General features: G+C 55.4%; 6 protein-coding genes across 6 annotated transcripts; 1 reads left to right on the forward strand and 5 right to left on the reverse strand.

Annotated features, from left to right (window-relative positions):
• Nucleotides 1-474: 474 nt before the first annotated feature.
• On the reverse strand, nucleotides 475-2,709 carry KRP23_13755 (putative abhydrolase domain-containing protein; the record flags this gene model as incomplete). The annotated part of the gene is made up of 1 exon (XM_067884507.1): nucleotides 475-2,709. The coding sequence occupies one exon, from the start codon at nucleotides 2,707-2,709 to the stop codon at nucleotides 475-477; it is 2,235 nt and encodes a 744-aa protein (XP_067737909.1).
• A 713-nt stretch (nucleotides 2,710-3,422) lies between these two features.
• On the reverse strand, nucleotides 3,423-5,993 carry KRP23_13756 (putative abhydrolase domain-containing protein; the record flags this gene model as incomplete). Its single annotated transcript, XM_067884508.1, has 1 exon — nucleotides 3,423-5,993. One exon carries the CDS (start codon nucleotides 5,991-5,993, stop codon nucleotides 3,423-3,425), a length of 2,571 nt encoding a protein of 856 aa, XP_067737910.1.
• Nucleotides 5,994-6,930: 937 nt separating this feature from the next.
• KRP23_13757 (Phospholipase YtpA) lies at nucleotides 6,931-8,175 on the reverse strand (the record flags this gene model as incomplete). Its single annotated transcript, XM_067884510.1, has 1 exon — nucleotides 6,931-8,175. One exon carries the CDS (start codon nucleotides 8,173-8,175, stop codon nucleotides 6,931-6,933), a length of 1,245 nt encoding a protein of 414 aa, XP_067737911.1.
• Nucleotides 8,176-8,933: 758 nt separating this feature from the next.
• KRP23_13758 (Phospholipase YtpA) lies at nucleotides 8,934-9,899 on the reverse strand (the record flags this gene model as incomplete). The annotated part of the gene is made up of 1 exon (XM_067884511.1): nucleotides 8,934-9,899. The coding sequence occupies one exon, from the start codon at nucleotides 9,897-9,899 to the stop codon at nucleotides 8,934-8,936; it is 966 nt and encodes a 321-aa protein (XP_067737912.1).
• A 741-nt stretch (nucleotides 9,900-10,640) lies between these two features.
• Nucleotides 10,641-11,645, forward strand: KRP23_13759 (Phospholipase YtpA; the record flags this gene model as incomplete). Its single annotated transcript, XM_067884512.1, has 1 exon — nucleotides 10,641-11,645. One exon carries the CDS (start codon nucleotides 10,641-10,643, stop codon nucleotides 11,643-11,645), a length of 1,005 nt encoding a protein of 334 aa, XP_067737913.1.
• Nucleotides 11,646-11,800: 155 nt separating this feature from the next.
• Nucleotides 11,801-13,334, reverse strand: KRP23_13760 (uncharacterized protein; the record flags this gene model as incomplete). The annotated part of the gene is made up of 2 exons (XM_067884513.1): nucleotides 11,801-13,101; nucleotides 13,172-13,334. The coding sequence occupies 2 exons, from the start codon at nucleotides 13,332-13,334 to the stop codon at nucleotides 11,801-11,803; spliced, it is 1,464 nt and encodes a 487-aa protein (XP_067737914.1).
• Between the last annotated feature and the right edge of the window lie 5,617 nt (nucleotides 13,335-18,951).

Raw genomic sequence — 18,951 nt, forward strand, 5'->3', positions numbered from 1 at the left:
AGATTTTTACCGGAGCGCTGGCCAGCCGAGTGGTGGTGACGAGTTTGGACATGAGACTTGCAGAGAACGGTGAGAATTGGAGCATGGGCGAGCGGCAGATGCTGGTACTGGCACGATCGCTGCTGAAACCTGCGCGGGTTCTCATTCTGGACGAGGCGTTCTCATCGGTCGACCAAGACTCTGACAAACGGCTACTCGCTGTAGTCGAGAAGGAGTTCGCTAGCTCGACGATATTCCTCATCACCCACCGTTTGGACCAGGTTCTGGGTTTTGATCGCATCATTGTTATGAAAGACGGCGCCGTTGCTGAGTGTGGAGCCGCAGAAGACCTGGTTACGGACCCAGATAGCGCCTTCTACGACTTCTTAGAGACAACTTTGCTCACATATTGAGGTACACTAACCAATATTTCACTCCCAGTTTAGAGCATAAGTATGACATAGTAGATTTTGGTATTTACCCGTCCGCACGTGTCTACAATTCCGTGCGCTCGGCTTTGACGTGGTACTTGTACTCTTGTAGGGACGGCTCGAACTTCTTGAGCACATTCATGTGAGAATTATTTGGGTGGCGAGTCTCAAGTGGGAACCGTTTGTGCAGCCACGCCACAAGGTGCTTGATGACGTCCTCTTTCTCGGGTTCTTCGTAGATCATGTGGAACAGGCCGTCGAAGAGCTTGAATTCCTTGTCCATGCTCCCCATGCCATCGAAGAACTTCATCGTCGCCTGCTGGTCCGAGATGCGGTCGTCCGATCCTGCAAGGAACAGCATCGGGATCGAGCTGAAGGAGCTCTCCGCGTCTGAGACTCTGCTGTCGCGTTGCAGACGCATCATGGCACTGAGCGATTCGTGTCCACTGCGGGGAGTGATCATGTCGCTGCTGGTGAGAGGGTCTTCCTGGAACTTCTTCAAAAACGCTGGGTTTCGACTCCGCAGGTTGTGCTGAATAGCAGGAATCACCTTCGCCGTCGGGAAAGCCGCAACCAACGGGCGAGCCATTTTCCATTGAGCCCAGAGCACTGGCGTCCACGTCACACCGATGCTAGGCGAAGCCCAAACAGCAGCGTGGAATTTGTGTTTCCCCGAAAGCACCGTGTGGAGACCGATGAGGGATCCGAACGACGTGCCAGCGATGATCAGCGGCAGTTGCGGTGCCGATCCCTGCTTTTTTTCTCGCCCGTGAGGGTGGTGAGGGTGGAGGTGCTTCCGCCAGTACCGCAGAGCGACCTTGTAGATGTTGGTCTTCGCGAACGCAACGAAGTCGTTGGTGTCGTCGACAAAGTCGTTGAAGTTGCTGATGTGCGCGCGGGTGTTGTACTTGTCGTAGTCACTCGCTCCGTGGTTCAGCAGGTCGTAGGTGATGACTCCGAAGCCTTCCTTGCAGAACCGTTCGTATAGGTAAGTGTTCCGCCGGCAGTGGTCGCCCATGCCATGCAGATACAACACAATGCCCCGCAACGCCATCTTCTCCGGCGGGAAGAGCGAAAAGTACAAGTGCGATTGGCCTCGTCGGTTCTGGAACTTGCCTTCGAAGTGGCGCGGGCGCGAGGATGTCTTCGCTTTCTTAGCGGACGACGGATCGGACGACGCTCTTGGTCGTAGATCTTCATCGAGCTCATCTCGTGCTTGGCCTTCGTCGGATGAAGCACGACCGCGACTGTCAGTCTGCGCTGGGAATTGACGACGGCTGCGACTTTGCTTGGCAGGTTTCGAAGAACCCGAAGCCAAGTTAGTGGAGGGCTTCGGTCGTGCCATCTTGCGTTTAGTTGGAGACGGGTTAGAGCCTCGTCGTCGCGGAGGGATTCGCTTCCCCTCAGTCGGTTGCTCGTCCGAGGACGACGACGGCGATGATGATGTCTCGTGTGCCAATGTCGTTGTTGATTTCGAGCGAGGCATGCGCGAAGACGGAGTCGAGGCAGGACGCGTGCCAACAACCCGAGGTTTCCATCCTTCCTTACTTGTCTGTGGAGCAGGTCCGGACGAGAGCAAGTCGTCAAAGCACGGAACAGGCCGCGAGCGAAGCGATTTGGCCGTTTTGGCAGTGGTTGTTGAAGGCTTTTGAGCTTTGGCTTTCGCTGCTGCCTCGTCCAAAAGAGAATCGTCAAAGCAGGTAATGGGACCCGCCCGGGCTGACTGAGCCTGCACCGCCTTCTTCGGAGGTGACTGCGAAGCGGGGACGGTCGGTTTCGAGGTCGATTCATCAAAGCACGGAGTTGAACGCGTCCTAACCGAGCGAGCCTTGGCATTCGCAGACTTCGGAGCATCGGTCGCAGGGGTATTGCCAAAGAATGTGGTGGGCAGTGCGCGAGCGGAAAAGGCCCGCTGCACTCGTGCCGTGAAAGTCTGTGAAGTGGTGGTTGTAGTGGTTGAGGTAGCTTCAACTTCCTCGAATTTGGCGACAGAACGCGATCGAGCCGAGCGAGGTTTGGTCGTCCGTGCAGACGGTTGAGCAGTAGCTTTGGCGGAAGGTGCCGGAACGGGGGAAGGGCGAGTCGCTTGTGGTTGGTTTGGACTACCCGATTCAGAGCTCGAGGACGAAGTCGTCGGTGACGTTGAACACGAGTTCGACTGCGAGGTTATCACGACGGGGATCGCCAACGGCACGGCCTCGACAGCCGTCGGCTCTTCCTGAATGGCCGACATGGCGAGCGCATTGCGACTTTGCACGCGCCGGAGCGGAAGTCCGATGGGTCCTTTGGTGGTGGTCATCGTTTGGGAAATGGCGTTGCAACTTGCACGGGCACTAAAATTGATGCACCGAGAGAGGAGAGGAGACGCGACCGACAATCGCTTGGCTGGCTTCCATTCCGACTTGAAAGCCAGAGGCAAGTCGCCGAAAAATGGGGAGCGCCGGCAGAGATGGTGTGTCCTCGCAAGCCTACAGGCGCAGATCCTCGGATTGGCAGGGACTGCCATAGGCGAGGCAAACTCCTCGAGCGGCGCAATCGCCCCGAACACCAAAGCGAATGCTCGTCCAATTGACAAAGTTCGTTCCACTCCAGCAGGTTTCATAGAGTTTAGAGCTCATGTGCTTCGGTCGCTTACGCAGTGGTTGCCGGGCCAATGCCTCGCAATTCGGCGACACCGTAGTTATGCAATACTGGACCAAAGACGCTTTGGCAAAGAGCACTGTCCGATTCTTGAATCAAGACTTGATGTGCTCTCCGGCTCGCACGTCAGAGACTCGAAGTCGGCTGTCCTGATTAATCGGAGGACGTGTCCTTATGAATCGTTCACTTGCAATCCGTACATGTACACGGGCGTCATGCCATCACCAGCTTCAGGAGACGATTGCGTCCTCCGGTTCTAACTTGGTCGAGTTTTGACAAACCAGTTAGTCGACCTTGAGTTTGCTAGGGATCACTCGCATGGGGCAGTTCATGAAAACTCACAACTCACATTTCCATTAAACGATAAATGCCTTACGGGCGGGTCTCTACAGGGAATCGGCGGTGCAGCCACTTGGCGAGGTACCGGAGAACGTCCTCCTTCTCGGGCTCCTCGTAAACCATGTGGAAGAGACCGTCGAACAACTTGAACTCCTTGTCGAAGTTCCCCATCGTGGCGAAAAACTTGATCGCCGCCTGCTGGTCGGAGATGCCATCCGCTGAGCCTGCGAGGAAGAGCGTCGGCACCGCGCAGAAGGCGCTGCCAGCATCTGTAACGCGCTTGTCGTCCTGCAGCTGGATCATGGCTTGGAGCGACTCGTGCCCGCTGCGAGTCGTCATCATGTCCATGGACGTAAGCGGGTCGGCCTTGAACCTCCTCAAGAACTTGGGGTCGCGGCACAGCAAATCGTGCTGAACGGCCGGCACCACCTTGGCGGTCGGGATGATCGCCGCCAACGGCCTCGCAAGCTTCGACTCGGCCCACAGCAGCGGGTTCCAGGTCACGCCAACGGCGGGCGATCCCCAGACCGCAGCGTGGAACTTGTGCTTCTCAGACAGAACGGTGTGAAGACCGATGAGAGACCCGAACGATGTGCCCGCAATGATCAGCGGCAATTCGGGCTGCGAGATGACTTCGGAGCTGCTCTCCCTTCCATGCGGGTGGTGAGGGTGCTGGTGCTTCCGCCAGTACCGAAGGGCGTCGGTGAAGATCGAGCGCTTGGCGAACGTGACGAAGTCATTCGTATCCTCCACGAGGTGGCTGAAGTTGCTGATGTGCGCGCGCGTCTTGTGCTGGTCGAGGTCGCTCACGCCGTGGTTCAGTAGGTCGTACGTGATCACGCCGAAGCCTTCTCTGCACAGCCGCTCGTACATGGCGACGTTCCGGCGGCAGTGGTCGCCAATGCCGTGCAGACACAGCACGACACCACGCAGTGCCATCTTCTCGGGCGGAAAGAGGGAGAAGTAGAACAGCGTCTGCCCTCGTCGGTTCGAGAACCTGCCCTCGTAGTGGCGAAGGCGCAGCGGCGTACGAGGAACGCTCTTGCGAGGTGAGGGCGTGGACCCAAGCGAAGACAAGCTCGACGCCGACGCCGAACGGGGCAGTGAACCTTCACTGGACGTCGATTTCGCTGATTGCTTGGGTAGCAGTGACGTCGAGCGGATACGCGACGGGTCTTGTGAGCTCAGCAGTCGGTGCGACGACGCCTTGCGTTGCTCGTCCTTACCTGGCTTTGAAGGCGCCATCAGCTTGGGATTCATCGTCACGGGCGTTCTCGCTTCCCGGCAGGACGAGGCGTGGCGCTGCACTCCGACGTAGCTCTTCGACACTGGCTTCGGGTTCGACGTCGAGCGCTGGCGCGGCGGAGGACTCACGTCTCTAAACGCCCGAAGCCGACGGTCTTCGTACGACTCGGTCTCTGATAAGGATGCCAGCGTGGACGACGACTGCGCTCGGGAGATGTCGCTCGGACTCGACGGTGAACGGTGGGGTGACTCCCGGTCTGCGTGGGAACCTGAAGACTTCGAGATGCTGCGGTCACTCGAGTGGCCAGGTACCCGGCGAGAAGGCATCGCGCTGCTCCTGTGGCCCTCCTTGGACGAGGAGGATCGGTGGACGGAGGACGACTTGGGAGGACCTGTCTCGCTCGAGCGCGAGTTCGGGTGTCGCTTCCTGTACGCGTCTTCGAACGGTGAATGGGTCGAGTCGAACTTCGTGGGCGGCTTCGATCGTCGAGCCATTTCGTCCGACGAGCTGGACGGCGACTTGGTGGCTCGGTGCGGAGAGTGGTGACGTTCACGCCTCGAAGGCATGGACGCCCTCGAAGGAGGAATCGACGAGGCTTTGGGGCGTGTACTGGAGTGAGGATTCGCATGGCGACGAGGCGGTCTCCGGTGGTGGTCGTGCGCCTCCTCCTCTTCCTCCGATGACGAAAAGGATCTTGACGACGGCTTCGAGCGTGGTGTGTATTCCGGGTCCGAGCGCTTCGGACGTTCATGGTGCGATGGAATCGGGCGGTGATTCGATGGAAGCCTGATTGTCGTGGAGAGATCAACGGGGCGAGAGCCTGAAGTCGGTCTCAACACCCGCGACGTCCACTCGTGGTGGTCGAACCCTTGTTCGGAGCTCTGCGAGTCCATCGGAGACCTTGGCGCGTGTGCCTCTGGCCGAGTCTGTGCTGATGGTCTACCCTGCAGGATGATGCTGTCACTGGACGGTTTGATGTCCTCCGGGTGCCGCTCCTGCTCCTTGAGACGCGACTCGCGCATATCCGCCGGCTCCTCCTCGATGACCGACATCGCCAGCGCGTCGCGGGCCCTGCTCGCATTGGCCTTGGCGTGGAGACGCTGCGCCCTGCTGCTATTGCTCGGAAGTTTTCTGCAGTTGGGCATCTTTTCCACAATGAGCGCCAGCGTCGAGAGCGGCCATGATGAGCTGAGGTTCCGATCTGCCACGCCGAACCGAGGAAGCCGCGATAGAGACAGCCAACGCGGTCGATAGCCGGTGCCTCCTCTGATCAAAGACTGCATTGAGTCACGGCGTCCATGGACCAGCGCTTTCCCGCCTGATGCGTTTGTGCTGCGGCACGGCTTCCTGAGCGGCATCTGGGCCGGCCATAGACTCGCAGCTTTGGGCGCTCCCAATCTGACGCGATTATCGGTCGCCAAACCGGCGGATGTGACAGTCACCAGAGTCGGAGAGAACCTCAACGCCCGAGGCAGCGATTTCAGGCCGGCAATGCGAATGCTTGAGCCGCGAGTTGTTGGGACTCCTGGCTTCATGAACCGTGTTCGCTTCGCTACCTGTCGCGTGCGGCCTGCAGCAAATCTCAAGCTCCGAGGCGGTTTACGCGTCCATCGCCTGGAAACCGAGGTTACCATAAACTTCTTGTGTGTGTGTCTGCTCAAGCGCATTGGATTCACTGCGGCTGAGCTCGAATCCAGTTTCCTGCCTATCGGTGGAACGGGGTTCGACTGGCCGCGAGTGTGTGGAGTTGACTATGAAGAGGGTTTGGAATGGGGGGGGGGGGGGGTGCTTTCCTAACTGTACACCTTTTCAACTTCTTTATAGTATGAGTACATGTACAGTCTGTACCGCGGCGCGCAGCAACAAAGATATCCAGGGCTCTGTGTCTTTACTGTTGTGCAGTTTGCTTACAAAATACCAGTCACGCGTGACTGGGCTCCATTCCGTAGCCAGCAAATCTCCATTCGGACGTTGATTCAACCAACGTCCAACTTGGTTGACAGCCTTTCACCATGGTTCTCTATGGACGAGGCTGGTGAACGAGAGTCGGGGGCCCGCGTGCACTGCAAGTTGCAGTCGTGAAGAACGAGAGAGATTTTGTCTCTCAGTGAGACCGGAGCTTCGTGCAAAACAACACTGAACTGGCCCGTTCACCTTACGATCCTCATCGGCGTGTTGTTCAGTCTTGGTCAGATCGCGTGTCCTCGGCTTCAAGTCCGTGTAGTGAAAAGTTGATCGGCTTTCGTTTTCTGTGACTATTTCATGTACATGTGTTATTGTTCAGTTAGCTGCTTATCAGTGCCTCGTTTCAACGGGGAATCTCCGTCGCAACCACCGCGCGAGGTACTGGAGCACGTCCTCCTTCTCGGGGTCTTCGTACACAAGGTGGAAGAGTCCATCGAAGAGTTTGAAGTCCTTGTCCAAGTTCCCCATCGAGGCGAAGAACTTGATGGCCGCTTGTTGATCGGCGATTCCGTCGGCCGACCCCGCGAGGAAGAGCATGGGTGTCGCACAGAAGGCGCTGTCGGGATTGGAGACCCGCGCGTCTTCTTGGAGCCGAATCATGGCCTGCAGGGACTCGTGCCCACTGCGAGTCGTCATCATGTCCATGCTGGTTAACGGATCCGCCTCGAAATCTTTGATGAACCCTGGGTCTCGGCACAGCAGCTCATGCTGCACGGCTGGGACAACCTTCGCCCTGGGGAACAGCGTCGCCAGCGGGACGGCGAGTTTCGACTCAGCCCACAACAACGGCGTCCAGGTCACGCCAATGGTCGGCGACGCCCACACGCCTGCGTGGAATTTGTGTCGCCCGGAGAGCACCGTGTGGAGGCCGATCAACGAGCCGAACGACGTGCCAGCAATGATGAGCGGGAGCTCTGGGGCCACGACTCGGTCTTTCAGGCGCCCGTGTGGGTGGTACGGGTGGTGGTGTTCTCGCCAGTACCGAAGTGCGTCCTTGTAGATGGACTTCTTGGCGAAGGTGACGAAGGCGTTGGTGTCGTCCACGAGGTATCGGAAGTTGCTAATATGCGCTCGCGTGTTGTGCGAGTCGAAGTCGCTCGAGCCGTGGTTCAGCAGGTCGTACGACAGCACGCCGAAGCCTTCTTCGCACAGGCGTTCGTACAGCGGAATGTATCGTCGGCAGTGGTCTCCGATGCCGTGCAAGCACAGCACCACGCCTCGCATGGGCATCTGCTCGGACGGGAACAGCGCCAAGTAGTAGAGCGATTGGCCTCGTCGGTTCCGGAACCGGCCCTCGTACGGACGGAGATACGGCGGAATGTGCTGCAGTCGCGAGCTCCCCATGGACGACCAAGTTTTGGACGCCGTCCGAGGCGACAGGTCGGCGGGAGATGCCGACGCCAACGCCATGGCAACAACGGACGCAGGTCTCGGTCCCGTCTCGAATTTCTTTAAAGTACCGGAGGGGTGCTTGACCGGCGGACGTCTGTGCACCGTTTCCGTCTGCCGCTTGTCGAGAGTGGAGCGACCGTCGCGACGTACTGTCGGAACGGGTTGACCTCTGCAGTTGACCATTTGTTCAAGAATGGGTCCCACGTCAAGGCGCTGGTAGGCGGGCAAAACTTAAAGTGCCGTTGATGATGCAGTCGCCAGAGCCCGCGAGCGACCATAGTGGCGGAGCTTCCAGTGCATTGTCCCCGGCTACGCGAGATCAGACATTGCGATGGTGGGATGCCGTCAAAGGCGCAAGCGATTTGACCGAGCGTCTTGGGCGTGTGTTGATTGAACGCATGGGAGCTCGCCGCTGGCTGGAATGCTGCGGAGCTCATGGATCACAATACCTTTTCGACAAGTGGCGCGGGGAGACCATTGAGTCAACTGGCTGTACATACGGACAACCATCAAGTTACAGCCACGGCAGTCACGCAGACTGCCTGCACAACCGCATCCTGGCCATCGAATTGCCGGGAGGGCTCGAATCGTTTCGATGGGGAAGATCCCGCTGGTCTGCATGGAATCTTCAAGAGGTCGAGATGGATTTGATTTCCCTTGATCTCCTCTACATGTGCATGGCAGTGCCGAGCTGTGCAAAAGCGCCTCACAGTGAGGCTCACTTGCCAAAGCTAACGGGAGAGCTGCAATTGTGCAAACATCCAGCCCACTGCGGGTACAAATCGATGGCCTCGGTCAGGGGCAAGCTTTGTTTGTTTGAAAGTCTCAGTCAGAAGCACTCAGTAGTTGTACGATGCAACCTACAAAAGCAGTTTCTATTCATCAAGTATCTCGATTCTTTGGCATTTTGCTACTAAGCTTACTACTACAACCGTACGTCGTCACCGGCACAGCCACCGAAGAACGTACGCCACTACTTCATCACTCTCCGGGTCTTCGAAGACGGAGTGGAACACGCCATCGAACACCTTAAACTCTTTGCCTGCGTTGGCCAGCCGATCAAATAACTGCCGAGTCACGCCTTGGTCGGCGATGTGATCCTCGGAACCCGAGAGAAACAGCATGCGCAGCGCACAGAACTTGCTGCCCGGTTGTTCGAGTCGTTTGCTGCGCGTCAACCTGTTCATCGCGCTCATTGTCTGCTGCACCGTCCTCACCGTGATATCCTCTGTCGTTGCTAACGCGTCAGCCTTGAAGTCCTCCAAGTAGGCAGGGTCCCGCCACAGCATCTCGTAGTCGAGTGGCGCCACCAGACGCACCGTCGGCACCAAAACCGAGAGCGCCTGAATCACCGTCGCCCTCGCCGTCGACATCTCCATCTGGACAATAGCCCCGCCCCAAAACGCTGCCTGGAACTCGTGGCACCCTGACAGCACCGTGTGCATGCCTAGTAACGCACCGAACGAGGTGCCTGAGATAATCATTGGGGGAGGCGACGTCGTGTCTGTGTGCCTGCACTGGAGCTCCTCAATCTGAGGGAAGATGGCCTTCTTCGCGAACGTGACGAAGCCGTTGGTGTCCTCGACCAAGTGCCGGAAGCTGCGCACGTGGCCGCGCGTCCCAGGCGATTCGCAGTGACTCGCGCCGTGGTTGACCATGTCGTAGGTGATCACGCCGAAGCCCGCCTCGCACAGTCGCTCGTACAGGAAGACGTATCGTCGGCAGTGGTCGCCCGACCCGTGCAGGAACAGCACGACGCCATGCAGCGCTCGGCCTTCCGGCGGGAAGAGCGCGAAGTAAAAGAGAAGTTGGTTGCGCGCGTTGGCGAATCGACCCTCGAAGTGCTGCAGCGAGGGCGGCACGACCACCGCGTACGAGACGCAGGTCGGAGACGTCGAGTCGCTCATGGCGCTCTTCGACAGTGCGAATCGGAAGTGACAAGTGGCGGCGGCCAAGCAGGTCCCGCGGGGGGACATGAACGACTGTAAACGAGCCAAAGCTCTAACCTGGTTGTCGGCTCGGTCTCATTGACGGAGTGCCGCGCGATCGGCATCGTCACATTGAGTGCCGGTACACGTATCCGAATGCGTAGGCAAACATGAGCAGCAACTTGTGTCGGTGCTTTACGAGCATGCTAAAGAACTCCGCAGGCGTTGCAACTGCAGCACCTTCGGACCTGCAAGAGCACCACAGCTGTCTGCGTCGAGGCAACTCTGCGACTGCGTGTTCGTCGACAACCACACATTATATGATAGGTTGAAGTGGCCGATCTTTAGCGGAGACTTTCAAAATGTGCCATGATCCCGTCCATGCTGGTTGGTTGTCCGTGCAGCAGCGAGGTGCGTGGTCATCAGTCCGCATAGCGCGCCAAGTTGACAACGTCGGACGCTATCGCAGTCAGCAGGTCGGCGCGAATGCTTATGACGGGAGTGCTCCCAGCATCTGACTAATCCTCCGACAAGGCGACGCGCAGAGAGCGAGATTTGCCTGTGCGCAGCATTCAGCTCGTGGCGGACGACGCATTCGTTGAGTCTCCACCAAAAACGCTCCGCTTGAACCGACTCGCTCGTGCTCACAACAGGTAGGATATCACTCACCTCACGCCACAATCACCAGTTCGAGTCTTGCCAGCTCGGCATTGAGGTGCCATGTCGGCTGCAGCGTGGCCGTCGCCGTCGTCGTCTTCGAGCTCCGTCAGCAGTAGCTCCTTCGGCGTGCACGTGCCGCCGGGCCTGCGCCACTTTGAAGGTCGGTTCCAGAACCTGCGCGGGCAATCGCTCTTCTACTTCTCGCTCTACCCGCCGCCCAAGCGCGCGCTGCGCGGAGTGGTGCTGTATCTGCACGGCGCCGGAGATCACTGCCGCCGATACGTCCCGCTGTACGAGCGGCTGTGCGAGGAAGGCTTCGGCGTCATCACGTACGACCTCGTGAACCACGGAGCCAGCGACTGCGACGCGCACAAGACGCGGGGCCACGTACGCAGCTTCAAGCAGCTCGTGGAGGACACGAACGCCTACGTCTCGTTCGCCAAGAACACCATCTTCCCTCAGACCGGACTCTCGACGCCGCCCATGGTCGTCTCCGGCACGTCGTTCGGGTCGCTCGTGGGGCTGCATGTCGTGCTGTCCGGCCGACACAAGTTCTACGCCGCCTTCTGGGCGGGCGCCACTGTCGGCATGGAGATGTCAACGCTCTGGAAGGTGCAGGCTGCGTTCATCCAGCCACTCGCGCTGGTGCTGCCTCGCGTGCGTCTCGTGCCCGGCGTCGACTACGAACTTCTGTGGCGAGATCCCGGCACCTTAGCCGACTTCAAGGCCGACTCACTGGCGACCAAGAGTGACATCACCGCGAGGACAATGCAGCAGACGCTGCATGCGATGCACCGACTGACGCGCGACAAGAGCATCCAGCAGGCCGGAAGCGGCTTCTGTGCGCTGAGCGTGCTCTTCCTTGTCGGCTCGGAAGACCACATCGCCGATCAGGGCGTCACGAGGAAGTTCTACAACAAACTCGCCAACGCCGACAAGCAGTTCAGAGTGTTCGACGGCGTCTTCCACAGCGTCTTCGAAGACCCGGAGCGAGACGAGGTCTTCGCGTTCCTCTGTCAATGGCTGCAGAGCCGCTTCCCTGAGCTGCACGCCACTACAACATGATGCTGTCTCTGGAAGGCGCAGACATCAATTCATCCAAGCGGCAGAGCTGCCTGTGTATATAAGCAGTAGGTGATAGGATTCATTCACGAAGCATGCACCATCTCCGATTGCCTAGCAGCTTCTCCCTGTGGCTTCACTGTCGTTCTTTCCCACTGCTACCGTCGTCTACGCAGTCCTTCTTGCTCTTGCAGCTTCGTAGCTAGCGACCGCGCGTTCTGCATGAACAACCCACTTTGTGCGTCGCTGCAGCTCCGAACCTCCTCAGCTCTTGCCATAAAGTCCTTTAACGCTGGAGGCGGCGCGGAAGCGCTCAGTCTCGTTGCGTTGGAGACGAAGACAGCTCGAGTGAACGCGTCGTGCGAGTGTTTCTTGGCCGCCTTCATGAATTTCTGCCCGACTGCACCGAGCGTCCCGGCTGACGTGCCCGCATTCAGCAATCGCTGTTGCGCTGCGAAGCGCAGCTCGTCCTCTCGCTGTTTAGCTCGCGCGCGACGCCAAACCCGCCACAAAATGGCTGTCGCAGTGGCGAGGCCGATGCTAAGCCACCCCAAGTAGATCATATTGAGCGACCGCGTGCTGCTTTCGCCAGCGTTGTGCAGACGGTGGACGGCACCCAGTGAAGCCCAACACGACGCCGCATATACGCTGCACTTGACGTACTTGATGTACCAGAGAGAACAGCTATGCATAGCCAACGTGAGCGCCAGCAAGACCCCGTTGCCTATGAAGCCGAGCGAGGCTAGTACCAACGGCTCGAAGGGGAAGAAGGCCTGGGCCGTGGCAGCAACAGCCTTGACCAACTGTGTCACAAGCAGCAGGACGGGGGCGTACTTGATGTCCAGCGTCTCGCGCTGGAATAAAACCTGACTCATGCCATGCGCCAGCAGCCCGATAGGCAGGAAGAAGGTGATGCCCCAGAGGCCGAGTAGTGCGTACCATTGATGTGCAGCCGTCCAGCAACTAATACTCGGGTGAGCGATTAGAAATGGCGGTGCCTGAGGAGCAGAGACGCACTTCTTCACGGTCGAATGGTGCAGGGTGGAGCAATCGACACAGGCCAGGAAGGAAAAGAAGGCCGAGATCGTCCCCATGTAGAAGAACCCGTTCACGAGTGCAGGTAGATCTTTGGTCAACACGCGATGCAGCAGCACGCTCGTGTCTTGGAATTTGTTCGCGCATTTCAGCAGTAGGAACCATGAAAGCAGCAACAGCAGAATGCCCATCGCCTGAAGTTCTGAGGCCGACGAGACGCCAAATCTGGTGATACCCTGACGCCCAAGCCACTGAATGAAACCTGGCAGCTCGTCTGTGTCATCCCAATCAACCGCGGGGTCAAATGCTAGCGAATTCAGTTGTACAAGCTCCACCGCGATAGCGGTCACTGCTAGTGCGTTTTGGTAGTATCGCGATATCGGTCGGAGACGTAAACGACTTTGTTCTAACAGAACGAAGCGGTCTGGAGACACACACACAACTTGCACGTTAGAAAAGCTTAGTAGTATCAAACAAATTGAGAGGACACGTACTGCGCGCGATCAGAGCTATGGACACCACAGATAGAATGAAGATAGCGATGCCGTAGCTGTACACGATTCGCGTCATAAAGGTGTTGCGCTCTGAAGCGGCAGTAGAAGCCTGGTCGTCACTCGTAGCGGTCGGAAAGACCAGAGTTGGGAGCCACAGCGCCATGACGACACTCAAAAGTGTCCCGCCAAGTGCGTATCGCCGCTCTTGCCACAGAAGAAGCCCCAGTCTACCGCTGGATGGCATCCACACTCGAAAAAGCTCTCCAAGCCCTTTCCTGGCGTGATACAAACGATAGTATTCGTCACGTGCACGTAGATCATCGAATGCCCGAGCCATAATAGGATCCTTTAAGTCAGTACGCAGCTCTTCCTGCCGCCAAAACGCGATCATCAGCACTAGACGTGCAGAGAGCGAGATCGCGACGCGCAGAGCCCAATCTGCAGCGTTGCGTTGGCGTTCAGTGCGATACTGCGCCAGTCGCTGTGATTCTGTTAACCAAGTCCATGGATGGTGTTCTTTAGCTAGGGATTCGTTCTTTTTACGAAGAAATCTCATTGCAGCATCGTCAGAAAGAGGATCACGGCTTAAAATGCCATCACAAACGCTAAGAGCAGATTGGGGAATGACCACCTTCGCCGCAGGAATCGATACGCCAGCAGCTTGTGCGGACAGTAAAGGCTCTTCTTGTTTCCCTTGATCCGCAATAAGTCGGTTCTCTTGCGATGCAAGGAAGAGTCTGGTACTACGACTCGTAGGGTGTTGTGCCAGCATCTCCGCCCCAGCTTTTAATTTACTCGGTGATTCACGGAAGAGTGCTGGTTTCTGTGGCGAGGTATGGAGAGAACCTTCTAGCAAACGTTGCCGTCTGGCCTGGTCGCCAGTCACAAACCGCTGTACTTGTTGATATAGGTGAAACAGCCTTACGCGTTGGATAGGGCGTATCATCAAACGCCACAGACTCATGTCCATTCTATCGTGAACCACACTTGGTAGAGCTGTGAAGGGCATCTCATCCTCGAATGCCAACGCTTCAAGTCGCGCAAGAACGTCTGGCATCGTTTTCGCAACGTCGAGATTGTGGAAATGTTCGGCCAACTCAAGCACGGAAAGTCTATCCACCGATTCCTCGCTAATACCGAGCGCCACACTCAGCACTTCCGCTACTATATTCTTGCGAGCTGCTTGTTGTAGTAGCTGCTTCGTTCGCTTGGCACTCAGCGATTCCCAACCAAAATGATCCAAGGCCAGTTCGAGCGAGCTGAAAGGAAGACGGGATAGCAACTTGTCATGGTTCAAATATGCCAGGGGCGCTGGGTCTCGGTCGCTGCCACTTTGAGATTGGTCAGTGTTTCCAGAATTTGAGTCGAAGCGTGAGCTCTGGTGAGCTGATGGGCTGTCGAATCGCAGTGATTTGGCGTTCTGTTGTCGGATTCCTAACCGAAATACTATCAGAAACACTGCTCGCACTAATTTCTTAGGCCGACACAGAGCCTGGAAGATCCCAACTAGTTTCTCCGTGATCTTTTTGAGAAGGCTGACCGATTCCTTCGACGTCGCCATAGCTTTATCCAGTGAAGTAGCTCCCATCATCCGTCGCCACACGTAGGTCATAGCGACGAGTGCTCTAGAGAGATTTTCCATTCCTTCCGGTGACCCTAGAAGGACCCCCAGCGAAGCGGATATCTGGGGATCTAAGCGCCTTAGACGCTCTCGAACGCGTTTTGTTTGGTCAGCGACGCCCGTTCCACTTGCTGCCACCACTCTCAGCTCGTTTCGATTCGTGGCGCGCTTTAGCAAACGGTGAAGGTTATCAAGGAAAAGCATGAGCGCTTGCTGTCGTGAATGGGCTCCAGCACGCTCCATCTTGCGCAAAAACATCGGCAGATCTACAATAAGAGAGCGAAATTGGCGCGCGATCTCTACATAGTACGACGCATCAAGTTCATGCAGCCCGGAGCAAAGCAGGCCTGCAAGCTCTTCAAGTAGCAGCAGCCATTCCAAGAACGGAGTAGCACTTACTCGCTGTGCAAAGGGCTCGTTTGACTTGATCTGACCTCTCTTCTTCTGGTTCTGCAGTCTCTTTGCTGTGTCGATGTAAAAGTCGAGAGCGATGCTTGCCATCGCGTGAAAAGCCACGAGAATTCTAGCGTTCCGAGTAGCAATTCGGATTGCTGCAGTCATCGCTTTTTTCCTGTTTACGGTAAGAACGGACAGTATCTCAGAGTGGTCAGTCGTGAACAGCAACAGCTCACGGAGTTCCGACTCCAGTCTCGAGTCTTCAGTTAGCAAGTTCTTGTTTGAAGAAATGACTGGACGCTCATCACTGGTACGCTGTACAAATGATTGACGAAGCCCATTCCCTCCAATTTCATCGAGGTGCCATTGCGGTTTACCAGTTGGCAGGAGGTGCTCCTGATCAAAGCGTTGGAATGCACCACTACACTGCGGTGGAATTATACCAGTACGAACACCAGCTCGAATACTGGAGTAGTAGGTCAGCCGAAGGACATTCAGTTCACTCTGAAAGTCGTACCGCGTTAGCCCAAGACACCGCCTCAAGCCCAGTAAGCACTGCTCTTCGTAGGACTTCCCAGTATTTGAAGGGGAGCTGCGCGAAGACCGTGCATTCACCAGCTGCAGCAGAGTTTGCTCAAATGTCCCCCGATCTGGTAGTTTCTCCACGAGAGAAGCCAAGACGCACGCTGCTAGGCGGTCAAAGCTGTCAAAGGCCATTTGGTCATCAATTTTGCTAACAAACGTCTTTTCATCGCTTGCTGGATGACCCAAAAAGAGCAGCAGAGTTTCTACGATGGTTAGCCTGTCTTCTTGAGTACTCTGATCAGTAGATAGCGCTGAAAACCACTCTGCCTCACGCGTATTTGCATCAACTGCAACAAACTTCGACAGCCCGTCGGTAAAAAAGCCACAGGCAAGTATGAGATTTTCCGCCGCCTCAGATGGCAACCATTCGACCCGCCAGTGACGCACAAACACTTCGAAAGACACACGCGAGAAAAGCTCAAGTCTATCCGTGCCGTTCATCCCACCATGGTTGGTAATCGGACAACGGGCTAATCTCACCGTCACCAAAGATGCAAAAGAAAGCAAACTACCGAATAGCTGCTCCGATTGGCCCGCGCAGTGCTCAATTCCGGCATCAAGCACCGAATGAAGTAGCGTCTGCGCGTTCTGCGTTAGGAACGTTTGGCAATGTACAACATTGCTCCGAATTGCAATTGCCACAAGCGACAAGAACGTAGCGTTCGGATCTTGTTCTGGATGAAACTGCGCACACAGATAGAGCAATGCGTCAGTGTTGTCGAGAAATATCATGTTCAAACAGTTCGCTGTGAGAGCGGGAGCGTCCACAGACGCGATCATCTCAATCAATTTCTCCAAAAACTGAACCGGACTTGGGTTAGAAGCGTAGTTAACTTGTTTACTGTTTCGCATTGCTCCTTCAGTTTCGTTGCTCTGATCGTTCCGGTTAATATACTCCTTGACGCATGAAAGTCGACGAAGACCTTGGATAAGGTGCAAGAGAGGGAAAATACTTTTCTTGAAAAAGCTGATCGTGGGTTTCCTGGGAAACCAAGTCGTCAGGGCCTCCATGCACGTAATGTCCATTCGTTTATCCGGAGAAAAGGTCACCGACGTACCAAGTACGATCAGGACTTGTGCAGGAAGGTCGATGACTGGATCACAGAACAGATCAAAGTTCTTGCAAAACTCACCTATAATCCCTGCTAATCCATAAAACAATTCGGCATTCAGCGCTCCATATTCTTGGCGAAGCAATCGAGGAAGAATCCCAAGAGAGAGGCTTCGGTAGTTCGTCATTGGTTCCTCCTCACATCGTATCGTCAGAGTATCGTTATGGTTTAGGATCGAACTTGGTCCTAACAGAGGAAGCTCAAGAAAATGTTTACTTTCTGTGCGTTCCGACGCGTTACAGCCTACCACGCAGCAACGAATGGCATTCACGGTCGGTTCGATCAGCAATTCGTATTCAATGAAGTCGTGGCCATTGTGAAGCGTGCCAGTGTACTGAAACGCACGTATTCTTTTTTTATTCTTGTCAAGCACTTCAAAGTTCAGCAGAACTGACATAGGCCAAGCCGACGAGCTCAATCTTGGTGAGCCTTTGCTGACTTGCTTCAGCTGAATGTTGAAACGCATCAAGCGAGTCTCATTTAGTAACCGGCTTGGTGGTAAACACAACATCTTTTTTACCGCCGGCTGGCGCTCGACAAAGAGAAAGTGAGCAAGCTGCTGCTGCATACTGGGAACAAATCCAAACACGCTGTTTCCTGCAACAAGTTGTCTTTTACTGGATGGAGTAGCCAATCGTTGAATAATTGCTGCTGCTAGAAGATCCAGCATGTCACTTTCAAGCCAGGCTCCTAGTCGAGAGAGTAGGGACGAGTTACCAATCAACAACGTTTTGATCGGATGATGCAGAGCAAGAGCTTCCATCAATTGCGTGGCAGCACACTGCTCTATACTGGAGGATGAACGTTCGACCATCATCATCAAAATAAGCATCTGCCTTGGATTAGCGAATACCTCCACTGACGATGTGTGCGGCAGATCCAACGAACACAGCAATTGCACTAATTCAAGTGAGCGACTACGAATTATCCCGTTTGCAACGGTACAAGTGTCGGCAAAGAAGTCGAAAGAGCCTTCCACTTTGTTAGACCGACGCTGGCAGAGCGCTAGTAATGACTGCAAAAGCAAAGAGTGCTCCCGTTGTTCCTCATCGCTATTATCATTCTTGTACATTTCCGAATGAAAATTCGACACGCAATACAGCAGCAATTCGAGGACGCTTATGACCAAAGATTCGTGCAAGTCGTGGAATTCTGGATCTTGCACCACCATTAAGTCATCTTCAGTTTTGTCAACAGGTAAAACGAGCTGCGTGCCACCAAGCAATGGCAAATTCACGGAATAAAATCTTATCCAGCGCACCAAAAGTACGAAACAGGACGGAAACAAACTTGGAGGTGACATGCTAAATACATTTTGGGAGGATAGCGAGGCGAAAAAGTCGAGCTTTTTGTAGACGCCATATTCACAATTGTATCGCGAGATGTCTGCTGTGGCATCCTCTCCATGATTTAAACCCCAAGAGCAACGAGTTATGGTGATTAGCGTGGTTGCTGCACTGCTTGAAATCTCCCATACTGAGGTAGCTAGGCATACAAAAAGTTTGTGTAACAAATCTGTTTCTGCTTTCAGAGATTCAGCAAATGGTTGGTTGGCTGCACAAAGCTGCACGACTTGCAGTGTCAATATTGTGGCTTTTGCGTGGAGATCTGACGACTGGTGATACGGGAGAAACTCAGAAGGGTCACAAGTGGCAAGTTGAATTGGTCGGAGATTCGAGCGGTTCATCGAACTAGTACATTGCTCCAAGACTTCAACAAGTACATCAATCATAGGCCAGCAGTCAGCTACATTTCGAGCATGGATGAGAACTGCCATACTCTTTGATGACCCAAATACTTTGAGTATCAACGTTACTATGAGTACGAGGTCACCGATATCTTCTTGACAAAGTAACAGCATTTCGGATACTGCACACATTCGTTCTCTTCCTTTCGTTGGCTCAGTATTCTCCCTTTCCTCCAGACAGAATGACTTCCAAATGCCAGACAATGTCGCGCCATTCATCGAAAGAACATACAAAACTTCTGCCGCATTCCATTTTGCGTCGCTCGAGCCAGAAATGGCAGCAATTGCATTAACACAGAGTTCAGTAAGGATTTCCATC

Source organism: Phytophthora ramorum, assembly GCF_020800215.1.
Source record: "Phytophthora ramorum isolate Pr-102 chromosome Unknown Phyram_PR-102_s0019, whole genome shotgun sequence".
Classification (NCBI taxonomy): Eukaryota; Oomycota; class Peronosporomycetes; order Peronosporales; family Peronosporaceae; genus Phytophthora; species Phytophthora ramorum.